The sequence below is a fragment of the Phascolarctos cinereus genome, unplaced genomic scaffold (genome assembly GCF_003287225.1).
Source record: "Phascolarctos cinereus isolate Bilbo 61053 unplaced genomic scaffold, phaCin_HiC Scaffold_5;HRSCAF=322, whole genome shotgun sequence".
NCBI lineage: Eukaryota > Metazoa > Chordata > Mammalia > Diprotodontia > Phascolarctidae > Phascolarctos > Phascolarctos cinereus.
Window position 1 is genome coordinate 322,605,963 of NW_027555958.1, and position 12,108 is coordinate 322,618,070.

At 38.9% G+C, this 12,108-nt stretch overlaps 1 protein-coding gene across 3 annotated transcripts in view; it reads left to right on the top strand.

Moving 5' to 3' along the window:
* The first annotated feature begins 182 nt into the window (after positions 1–182).
* TDRD10 (tudor domain containing 10) overlaps positions 183–12,108 on the top strand; it is a 50,066-nt gene continuing 38,140 nt past the window's right edge. Inside the window, exons 1-3 of one of the 3 annotated variants that reach the window (XM_020992007.2) lie at positions 183–384; positions 747–826; positions 4,438–4,474. In XM_020992007.2, coding sequence (XP_020847666.1) covers positions 4,473–4,474 — 2 coding nt within the window. In that variant the 5' untranslated portion in view covers positions 183–384; positions 747–826; positions 4,438–4,472. Of the gene's footprint in view, positions 385–746; positions 827–3,270; positions 3,442–4,437; positions 4,475–12,108 lie in introns of those variants that run through there. The other 2 variants (XM_020992008.2, XM_078156142.1) reach the window with 2 other exon arrangements.

Genomic DNA, 12,108 nt, shown 5'->3' on the forward strand with positions numbered 1-12,108 from the left:
TAAGTTTTCCATCTCAAAGTGTTGGTTCGAGGCTCAAATGAGAAGTGTGGTGCATTCTGCAGACATTAAAATGCTAATAATATCTAAACGTCAGTCGGGTAATACCCGCAATTCTTCCTCTCCCTCAAAAAACCGAATTGCGCCTGCCCCACCGAGGCTCCCCGGCGTCAAACACCGGACATGCGCAGTACCCATCATCCCTCGGCCGGCCTCGCCTCTCCCTGCCTTCTGCCCCGCGCAGCCGCACGAGGCAGAGGTAGCGGGAGGGTGGAAGAGGAGTAGCTTTTTTCTCTCTCTCATCCTCTCTCGTTGCTGTATTCTCGCTCTGCACGCCCTGGGGAGGCCTGTGAAAAGAAAGTGGGTGCTAGGGGCCCGAGAAGTCGGGTGAGTGAGGCTCTTTTGGCCCCATAACCTTCTTTGCCCCTTCCCCTCCCCCAACTCCCCTCAGCGCCCTGGCTGAGCCTCGTCCAGTCAGTCAACTAGTATTTCTATAGAAGCGCCTACTATATGTGCCGAGCACCGTGCTGAGCTGTGGGGATGCAAAGAAAGACGAATAACACGGTCCCTGCCCCTCCCCCCAGTCTGATGGGGGGGGCGGGGAGACATCTGTGTCTGATAGAGACAGGACTAGGAAAGGCTTCTTGCAGAAGGTGGGGTTTTAGTTGAATTGGGAAGCAAGGGGCCAAACACGTTGGGGGTAGGGGGCTGTGAGCATGTGGAACAGATTTTGGTTTCTTCTCCCCCAGAAGCGTGATTGAAGTCGGGGAGTCCGGCTGATCGCCCCCCACTCCCGCCCCCTCCCCGACTTTGGCCTCACAATAATCCAGTAAGTAATTGCTTCTCTCTAGTGTTCTAGAATTGTGACCAAGCCCAGCACTTGCATGCAAGCAAAGCTTAACTGTGTCTAAGTTGAATTGAATTTGGGGGCATCCCCAACACTCCGAGTCCCTGGAGGAAACTGGAAAACGGCTTTGTTGTTTGTCCGACACCAACGGGGAGCTGAATGTGCTGGAGAAGTTGGGGTGATGGTGGGGGAGTTGTTTTGTGGCCTTTTATTTCGTCGGTGTTGAGGAACTTCTGGTGAGACAACTAATGGAGATCTGTAACTATTCCGTTATAGTCTTAGAGAGTTTCCTGGAGAGGTTGTTTAATTTGTCCAGGTTCAGGCACAGTCAGTATAGCTTAAGTTAGAAGGGGGCCTTGAAACCTGGTTTTCTTAACTTTGACGTCTGCTCTCCATGTGCTATTCTCTTGTTGGAGAATATAACAAGGTATCACAAAGCTGAAATGGTGGTAGAAGACAATGAAGACCTTTGTATTCTGTGCTTGGCTCTGACACTTAATGGGCTTTGTGAACTTGGACTCATTGAACCTCTCTGAGACTGTTTTGTTATCTGTAAGAGGAGGGGACCTCATGTGCTACCTCTGAGGGTGAAGTGAGATAATTCCTGTGAAAGTGCTCTGCCCCATAAAGTTATAAAGTGATAGCTGTGATCTGTTCCAGATCATACTTGTAATTTTGCAGAGGTAGTCAAGAAATTACAACATATGAAGTATAAAGATACAATGATATACCCCACAAGCCACACTCCCTCTCTTTTTATAATTATACCTTGTATACTCTTTAGAGTCAGGACCAGGGGTGGGGAAGAATCTTTTTCTATACTAGCTGTGTACCTATGACAGAGACACTTAACTTCTGTAAGGCTCAACTTTCTGATCTGTAAAATAAGGATAATAGTACCCACCTCACACAGTTGTCCTCAAGTTTAAATGAGTTAAGATATGTTTAAAAATGATTTGCAAATTCTAAAGCATTATATTAATGCCATTGTTTTTGATATGTGTCATATACATATATAATGACCCTTGAATTCAAACAGGAGTTTTATTCTGCAAATTTATTTCTTGCAGGGATAATCTCCTGATTTGTCTTTCTAACAGCTTTAGAAAGCATGGGAAAACTATTTCCATGCTTTGGATGGAGACATTTAGCCACAATAATTCGTTTAGGGTCACAGAGTCAAAGGCAAAACTAGGATGATTGTACCCATATCCTGTGGTTTTGATTATTAGACTTATCTTGATTTTATTTATATTTGCATGTATAGTTTTTTTCTCCAGTTTAAATCACCTCTCCCATAGAGACTGTGATATTGTTACTGTATCTTTTAAAGGGAATAAAATCAGGGCAGCTAAGTGGTACAGTAGATAGAGCACTGGCCCTGAAGTCAGGAGACCAGAGTTCAAATGCAGCCTCAGACCAAACACTTGACACTTACTAGCTGTGTGACCCTGGGCAAGTCACTTAACCCCAGTTGCCTTTAAAAAAAAAAAGAAATTAAAGGGAATAAAATCTTGAAAGAATGAATTTATTGTATGTTTCAAAATGAATAGCTAGTGATACTGATAGTTAAACCTATGAGATTAGGGAGCTTGAAAGAAGAGAAAAGGCTCATGGGAAAAGATGATGCTTTGGTTTAGTGAGGTAAGGGTTTAGAGATAACTAATTAATTAATGAGAGAAATTATACATTTCAATTAATTTATGAGGCATGGTCAGAACATCTTGATTGCCTTACAACCCAAGATGAGAAATGATCTGGTAATGAATCAAGTAGCAGGATAAGAGGGAAGTGGAGGTTCCTGGTGACTGTCAACTAGTACATGCATGTGAAACCCACACATGAGGATAGTTGTCCAAAACCCTGCTACATAGGTAATAACTCCCTTTCAATTTTGTCAGAAAAATAATACCACTTAGTAAATTAAAAACTTTTTTTCCATACATAACCTCATTAGAGCCTCACAATAATCCAGTAAGTCAGAACAGGTGGCATTGATCCCATCTTACAGATAAAGAAATAGAGAGGCTTAGAAGTGATTCATCCAAGTTCATAAGGCTAATTAATAAATGGTAGAGCCAGTACTAGAACCAGGTCTTCTGATTACATAGTATAGTACCATGCTGGTTTTCATAACATGGATTAACAGTCCTGCCATTATTTCTGAACTCTTTTTTTAACATGTAATTTTAATTTTTTCTCAATTACATGTAAACATTTTTTAACATTCATTTTTAAAAATTTTGAGTTAAATTCTCTCCTTCCTCCCTTTCCCCTCTCATTGAGAAGGCAAGCTATTTGATATAGATTATATGTGTGTAGTCATACAAAACATTTCCATATTAGCTATGTTGCAAAAGAAAACAAAGAAAACAAAAATAAAGTTAAAAAAAGTATGCTTCAATCTGCATTCACATTCCGTCAGTTCTTTCACTGTAGGTGGAATAGCATTTTTCATCATAAGTCCTTCAGAATTGTCTTGGATCATTGTATTGCTGAGAATAGCTGAGTCATTCACAGTTGACCATCGTGCAGTATTTCTGTTACTATGTACAATGTTCTCCTGGTTCTACTCACTTCACTCTGCATCAGTTCATGTAAGTCTTCTCAGGTTTTTCTGAAAACATCATGCTTGTCATTTCTTATAGCACAGTAGCATTCCATCACAATCATTCCCCAATTGATGGGCATACCCTCAATTTCCAATTGCCGCTACAAAAGGAGCTGCTATAAATATTTTTGTACCTATAGATCCTTTACCTTTTGCTTTAATCTCTTTGGGATACAAACCTGGTAGTGATATTGCTGGGTCAAAGAGTATACATAGTTTTATAGCCCTTTAGACATAGTTCCAATTGCTCTTCATAATGGTTGGATCAGTTCACAACTCCACCAACAGTGAATTAGTGTCTCAGTTTTTTCCATATCTCCTCCAACATTTGTAATTTTCTTTTTCTGTCATATTAGCCAATCTGATAGGGATGAGGTGGTATCTCAGAATTGTTTTAATTTGCATATCTTAATTAACGGTGATTTAGAGCATTTTTCATGTGACTATAGATAGCTTTGATTTCTTCTGAAAACTGTTCATATCCTTTGATATTTATCAGTTGAGGAATGACTCATATTCTTATAAATTTGACTCTGTTCTCTATATATTTGAGAAATGAGGCTTTTGTCAGAGAAACTTGCTGTTAAACCCCTAACCTCCCCCCCACACCAGGTTCCTGCTTTACTTCTAATCTTGGCTGCATTGGTTTTGTTTGTGCAAGAACTTTTTAATTGAATGTAGTAAAAATTATCCATTTTACATCCTGTAATGCTTTCTATCTCTTGCTTGGTCATAAATTCTTCCCTTAGCCATAGATCTGACAGGTAAAAATTTCCATGATCTCCTAATTTTCTTTTATTTTTGAACTCTTAGAAAATTTATTTCTGAGCTCTTCATATTTGCATTTTTTGTTAAAGCCTTTTAAATTGTCTTTATTTATTTTCTCACAAATTCTTACCTTAGTAACCTTCCACTGAGTGTGTGATGATGATAAATTATGCATGTATTCATATCTAACACTGGCTGATTTTTTGCTTTGCAGGTGATTCCTTCAAAAAGAATTAAAGAACTGCAAACATGTAAGTTTCTTTTCTCACAGCCACCATCTGTCAAGCTAAGTGCTAAAAGTAAAAATGAATACAGTGTTTAAAATGTGGGTATGATATTTTAGAAAGAATGTTGATAAACTGGAGTGTAACCGAAAAGGCGAAGGGTCTAGCAACCATGGTATAGTATATGAGGCAAAGGTGAAGGAATTAAAGTTGTTTAGTAATTGAAAAGAAGACTTGAGAAGTATATGATGATACTTTCACATGCTTGAAATGTATTATACATATGGAAAAGGAAGTATATTTATTCTATGTTGCTCTGAAGAACAGAACTGGGAAACAATGACTATTGAATTATTGAACAATTAGAGTTGCTCCAAGATGGAATGAACTGCTTTGTGAGGTACTGAGTTTCTCATCACTTGAAGGGATGAGCTATAAGTATGGAGAGAGGAGGGAGAATTGATCAGAATACCACTTACAGTTGATTTTTCCTAGACCAGGTGATGTCAACACAGAAAATAAGTCGGTTAGTAAACAGTGAGGTGGTAGGTTTGTTACCTGTAAATGAAGTGTAAAGAAGTAAAGAAATAGAGATTTGAAGAAGGACTGATGCTTCCTTACCCCTTACAAGGTATGAACACATTCTTTAGTCCAGCTTGATAGGATTATGAAATTGTATGGTGGCTAGCTAATGACTGGCCAGTGGGTCAGCCACAATCCTGGTGACTCTTTAAAAAGCAATACTCTCTAGAGCAGGGCTTCTTAAACTTTTTCTACTGTCCTTTTCCTGCATTTTAGCATCAGTGTTGGCTTTGTGTGGCCTGAAGGCATGTGCAATGCAAAATGTGCATGCTTTGTGTTCAGAACCAAGGCTGTAGTGAAGTTGCCCTATGCAACATGGGCAAGCACTGCCAGAAACACCTCCAATTCATTATATATTTGATTTTTAATTAATTTTTGGTCATTGCTTTTACTGTTGCCAAATACAGGGTGGGGACCCACAGTTTAAGAAGCACTTCGGAGTCTAGAGCAGGAATCCAGAGGGCCGAATCTGGTCTATTGACAGTTTTTTGTAGGTCCCCAGCTAAAAATGATCTTTATATTTTAAAATACAATAAAATGTTATTTAAAAATGTAAAAACAATTCTTAGCTCATAGGCTTTTAAAAAAACATAAAATAGACTTCCATATTTTGACTATCACTGGTCTAGAGAGTCACAATCAAAGTAGAAGGCAGCGCTGAGGAGTGTTACTACTGGCACTAGAAATGAGAGCCAGGTATGGAAGAAGAACACAGCCTTTGCTAGGGAATAGTTCTTAGTTTTTGGGTGGGTAAGGAATTTCTCTTTCCTTCCCTTCCCAAACAGGTTTGGCATCATGCAATAGAGCTGCTTGTCTAATAGACATCATATCTAGTAGGCAGCAGGTTCAGTAAGAGCGAAGGTTCAGGCTGCGCTGAGAAGTGTGACCTCTGGTAGCATAGAAGAATGCCAGTCTTGGCCGTCAGGAGTTGAGCTGCAGACAGGAACTGGCCCAGGGGGAAGCCTAGCTTGAGATGTCAAGCCCAGAGGATGAAGTATTAGAACACTGCAAGAAGGGGAATGATAGCAGGGCTCTAGAGTGTCATACCCGGATCACATTTCCTTATGTGTGTGCCTCTCAACTAGTAAACTCTGTATATGTTCACTCTTCTATGGACGTTGTGTAGTTGTGGGAGAATGTAGTTCAGCTTTGTGGGCGGGGGAAGGGGTAGGAAGTGTTGGGGATGTTTTGTTATTATTATTTGTATGATGCCATTTCAGTAAATGCCTTTGCTTCAAACTAATTGTATCTACTGGTTGACTAATAAAGGTTTTAATACTGATAGGGCTCTTATAAGCTATATTTCATAGCTTAGGAGTTCTGACCCACATAGTACCTTGAAAATAGGGGTAGTCACCTTCCTTAGGGTGTGAATTGGAAGAGGTACCCAAAAGAGGTGTTGTATAAGTGGTGTTGACATGCTAGGTCTATATCCCAAAAACATTAAAAAAAAAAAAGGCAGGGGGAGGACCTTTTTGTACAAAAATATTTATAGCAGCTATTTTTGTGGTGGTTAAGCATTGGAAATTGAAAGGATGCCCATCAATTGGGGATTGGCTAACAAAATGTGGTATATGATTGTAATGGAATATTGTGCTGTAAGAAATGACAAGCAGGATGATTTCAGAAAAACCTGGAAAGACTTACGTGAACTGATATGAAGTGAAGTGAACGAAACCAGGAGAACATTTTACACAGTAATAGCAGTATTGTTTGACTAAGAAGTGTGAATGACTTAGCTATTCTCAGCAGTACAGTGATCTGAGAAAATCCCAAAGGATTAATGATAAAGCATATTATCCACCTCCAGAGAAAGAACTGATATTGTTTGAATGCAGATTGAAGCATGCCATTTTTTACTTTTTCATTCTTTTTCTTTTATTCAAGTCTTCTTGTACAAAATGACTAATGTGGACATGTTTTACGTGATTGCACGTATATAGCCTATATCTGATTGCTTACTGTCTCAGGGAGAGGGCCAGGGAGGGAGGGATAGAATTTGAAACTCAAAGCTTTAAAAAAAAATGTTAAAAAATTGTTTTAACATTTAATTGGGGGAAAAATAAAATATACTTTTAAAAATTATATAAAAAAATAAAATAAGCCCATACAAACAAACAAAAAAGTGTTGTTGACCGGGGAGTGAATTTTTTTTCCAGGGAGTTTCTTAATCAGCTTTGTAAGGTTACCTCTTTGCCTAGAGAGTGTGGACATGGCCATTGATGCCTTTTGAAAAGCTAGGGGATGTGTTCCAACTGGTTTCCAAAGGCTGAGGCTACCTTCAGTATAATTGGCTGGCTAGAACTCTGGGAAAGGTAGATGCTTGTTGGAGAGGCCATCTCATTCCTATGGTTTATAAAAGTGAAGCTACAACCCTGCTTAGCCCTTTTTGTGGGAAAGGGAGGCTCCTTTTTGCCTTTCCCTGGTCAAAGGACAGACTTAAGTACATAACGGAGTAGACCTGTATTCTGGGTAAAGACAAGCCACACTGGCCTATCCACCAGGAATGAGTTATGGTGGTTTTGAGGCCAAAAACCCCTAAGAATTCTATGTTTACTGACAGTTTCCTAAGCCCAGGGAGACTAGAGACCCAAGAGTGACTAGAGATGGCAGTAGCTGGGGCATGCTAGAGTTCTTGTAGAAGTACATAAGCAGAAACACTTATGTGCTTGCCTGTGTGGCTTTAGAGGGAGTTCATGGACTTCCAATTTAGTGTTTGTTGGGGGGAAGGAGGAATGGGCTAGATTTTAATTTTCTAGGCAGCATTATCCAAGAATTTAGACTTCTAGCTAGAGAAGAGAGACTTCCTTGGCAGTATCAGCCTTGGGGATTGCCCCAGGAGTTAACTCCAAGTTGACAAGTAAAAGGAGATCTCTAATTACTGTCTCAGGGAGAGGGCCAGGGAGGGAGGGATAGAATTTGAAACTCTCTTTTAAGAGAGAGAAGAGTATTTCCTGAGTAGTGCCCTTCATGGAGAAAGATCCCTTCTCCTATGTGGCCCCTGAACCTAGAGGAACAATAAGTCTTAAAACAGTTGCTTTGGAATCAACACTCTGGGACCTTGCCATCCACACCTGTTACAATAGGCTATGTGGGCTGTCACTTCCTATGAGGGTACTGCTCTTGCATACCTAGCAGACCTGAAGTATGTTTGCCTCCCAGGGAGTATCTAAATCGCAGGGGGCATTATGAGTCAAGATTGTGGAAGACCTTGTGTGTGTGGTGAGAGTTTCACTGGAATGGCATTTCTTTCTGAAGAGAACAATGTGAGTACTTTATTTGTTCTCTGTATCTGTTTATGGGCTTATTATCATCTGCTTTTTCTGTGGGGTAAAAATAAAGATTATCCAAGGGAACTAATGAAAAAAAAATGCTAGGGAAGGTGGCCTAGCCATACCAGATCTTAAATTGTATTATAAAGTAACAGTCATCAAAACTACTTGGTATGGCTAAGAAATAGAGTGGTGGATCAGTGGAATAGGTTAGGTACACAAGACATAGTAGTTAATGACTATAGTAATCTACTGTTTGATAAACCCAAAGACCTCAGCTGCCGGGATAAGAACTCACTATTTGTTAAAAATTGCTGGGAAAACTGGAAAAGAGTATGGCACAAACTAAGCATAGACCAACATCTTACACCAAGATAAAGTCAAAATGGGTACATGATTTAAATATAAAGGCTGATACTATAAGCAGACTGGGAGAGCAAGGAATAGTTTACCTGTCAAATTTTGGAGAACAGAATAATTTATGACCAAGCAAGAGATAGAGAACGTTATGAAATGCAAAACAGATAATTTTGATTACATTAAATTGAAAGATTTTTGTACAAACAAAGCCAATGCAACCAAGATTAGGAGGGAAGCAGAAAACTGGGAAAGAGTTTTTACAACCAGTATCTCTGATAAGGGCCTCATTTCTAAAATAGTTAGAGAACTGAGTCAAACTTATAAGAATACAAGTCATTGCCCAATTAATAAATGGTCAAAGGATATGAACAGGCAGTTTTCAGAGGAAGAAATTAAAGCTATCTATAGTCATATGAAAAAATGCTCTAAAGCATTATTGATTAGAGAAATGCAAATCAAAATGACTCTGAGGTACCACATCACACCTATCAGATTGGCTAACATGGCAAAACGGGAAAATGATAAATGCTGGAGAAGATGTGGGGAAAATTGGAACACTGTTGCATTGTTGGTGGAGTTGTGAACTCATCCAACCATTTTGGAGAGCAATTTGGAACTATGCCCAAAGGGCTATAAATTGTGCATACCCTTTGACCCAGCAATACCACTTCTAGGGCTGTATCCCAAAAAGATCATAAAAATGGGAAAAGGACCCACATGTACAGAAATATAGCAGCTCTTCCTGTGGTGGCATTGAGGGGATACCCATCAATTGGGGAATGGCTGGACAAGTTGTGGTATGTCAGTGTAATGGAATACTATTGTGCTGTAAGAAATGATGAGCAAGTGGACTTCAGAAAAACCTGGAAAGACTTGTATGCACTGCTGCTGATTAAAGTGAGCAGAACCAGGAGAATGTTGTACATAGTAACAGCCACATTGTGCAGTGACTAACTTTGATGGACTTAACTCTTCTCAGCAATGCAAGGATCTAAGACATCTCCAAAAGTCTCATGATGGAAAATGCTGTCCATATCCAGAGAAGGAACTATGGAGTATGAATGCAGGTTGAAGCATGCTGTTTGCTCTTTTTTTCCCCCTTCTGTTTTGTTTTGTTTTTTCTTTCTTATGGTTCCTTCTATTGGTTCTAATTTTTCTTTACAACATGACTAATGTGAAAATATATTTAATAGGAATGTATATGTATAGCCTATATCAGATTGTGTGCTGTCTTGGGGAGGAAGAGGGAAGGGAGAGAGAGAAAAATTTAAAACTCAAATGCTTATGGAGGTGAATGTTGAAAACTAAAAATAAAAAAAATTAAAAGATAAATAATAGAAAATAAATAATTAAAAAAAACAAAAGAGAAAATAAATAAAGATTATCCTTTATGTATGTGCATTTGTTACTTTGAGTGCTTGTATGAGAACTGTGGACCTTGTAACCCAGTTGGGGGAATTTAGAGCTGAAGTACATTTGGAAATTGTTTGAAAGCTTGCAGGCGCTGATCTGAGTTGTCTCTGAGATTCTAGAACAACAACATTCAGTATGCCAAGAAAGCAGCAACAGAACCAAATGAGGCCTTCCCTCCAGAAGTACACAGACCTCTAGCCCCAACATCTAGTCTGAAATCAGGAAGTAGGCAGGAAGAATGAGCAAACAAAAACGGAATCCCACCTTAAAAGCTATTATGGTTACAGAGATGCTTGACACAAACCTAGAAGTAGAGAATGACTCCAAGACATCTGTAAGCCAAGGCTCAATTTAAAACAACTTGGTCACAAATTCAACTAGAATTCCTGAAGGGATGAAGCAAGACTTTTTAAAAAAAAGTTAAAAATGTTTTTGTCAATGAAATGAGAATGCTAGAGGAAAAAATTGGAAAAGAAATGAGAGTTATGGAAAAAAGATATGAAAAGAGAGTTAACAGTTTGACTTGAGAGGTACAAAACCTTGTTCAAGCAACAAATGCCATGAAAATTAGAATTGAACAAATAGAAGGCAATGACTCCATGAAACAAAAAGAAATATTAAAATGAAGTAAAAAGACTGGAAAAAAAGAAGAAAATATAAGGTCTTATAGCAAAGATCACTACCTGGAAAATAGATCAAGGAGGAAAAAAAATTAAGACTCATCAGACTACCTGGACTCCATGATTGAAACATGAACCTAGACATCATATGTCAAGAAATCACGTGTCAAGCCAATATCCAGAGCTTCTAGGTCAAAGAAAAAAATATTATAGGCAGCCAGAAAGAAAGAATTGAAGTACAATCAGGATCACACATGATTTAGCTGCTACTATTATAAAGGCAGAGAAATTGGAATTCCATATTCCAAAAGGCAGAGGATATAAATAAGCTCACAGACAAGAATAGCTTACCCAGTAAAACTGAATATAATACTACAAGAGAAAAAAATGGATCTTTAATAAGAGTTCTCCCAAGCATTTAGAAAAGACCTGAGCTGAGTAGAAACTTTGAGGTTCAAATACAAGTTAAGAAAAACATGAAAAGGTAAACACCATTGAACAGAGATAAAGGATTAAACAAGGATAAACTTCATTCAAACATGGAGAGATGGTGTACATGTCCCATCTGAACTCTATCATCACCAGAGTCACAGAGGGAGTCTAATTAAACAAAGTCTGGGAACACTCTGTTATATCTTGATGACCGTAAGAGAAAAAGGGAAAGAGAAGGGAAGAAGAATAGTCTGAGTGGGGGAAGGAAAAGGAAGGTTAGTAAAAATTATCTCACATAATCAGGGTATGCAAGTAGAAGTCTGTACAAAGGAGGAGAAGGTAGAGGGAATGGCTTACACTTAAACTTCACTCTCTGAGGTTTTATCTGGTCCGATCAAAGGAGGGAAGAATACATGCATGCACATGCATATACACTGTTGTTCAGTTGTGTCTGACTCTTTGTGACCCTCTTTGGGGTTTTCTTGGCAAGTATACTAGAGTAGTTTGCCATTTCTTTCTCCAGTGGAATAAGGCAAACAGAGGTTAAATGACTTGCCCAGGGTTACACAGCTAGAAAGTGTCTGAGAGCAGATTTGAACTCAAGTCTTCCTGACTTCATGTCCAGTGCTCTGGTCCACTGAGCCACCTAGAGGGCTTCTGTGCATATTCATGGTTGCATACAAAGATACAAATGTATGGGGAGATGAGGGAATTAAGAGGGTAGATTAAGAGAGAGATTAGGCCTAAGCAAAACAAACTCAAAAGATGTACAAACATTTATAGCATTTTTTGAGGCAGCAAAAAATGAGAATCTGAGGGGATGTCTGCAAATTGGAAAGTGGCTTTATAAGTTACATATGAACGTGATGGAATATTATTGTGCTCTAAGAAACGATGAAAGAGATAGTTTCAGAAAACCTCGGGAAGATTTACATGAACTGATACAGAGTGAAGTTAACAGAATCTGAATACTTTGTACAAA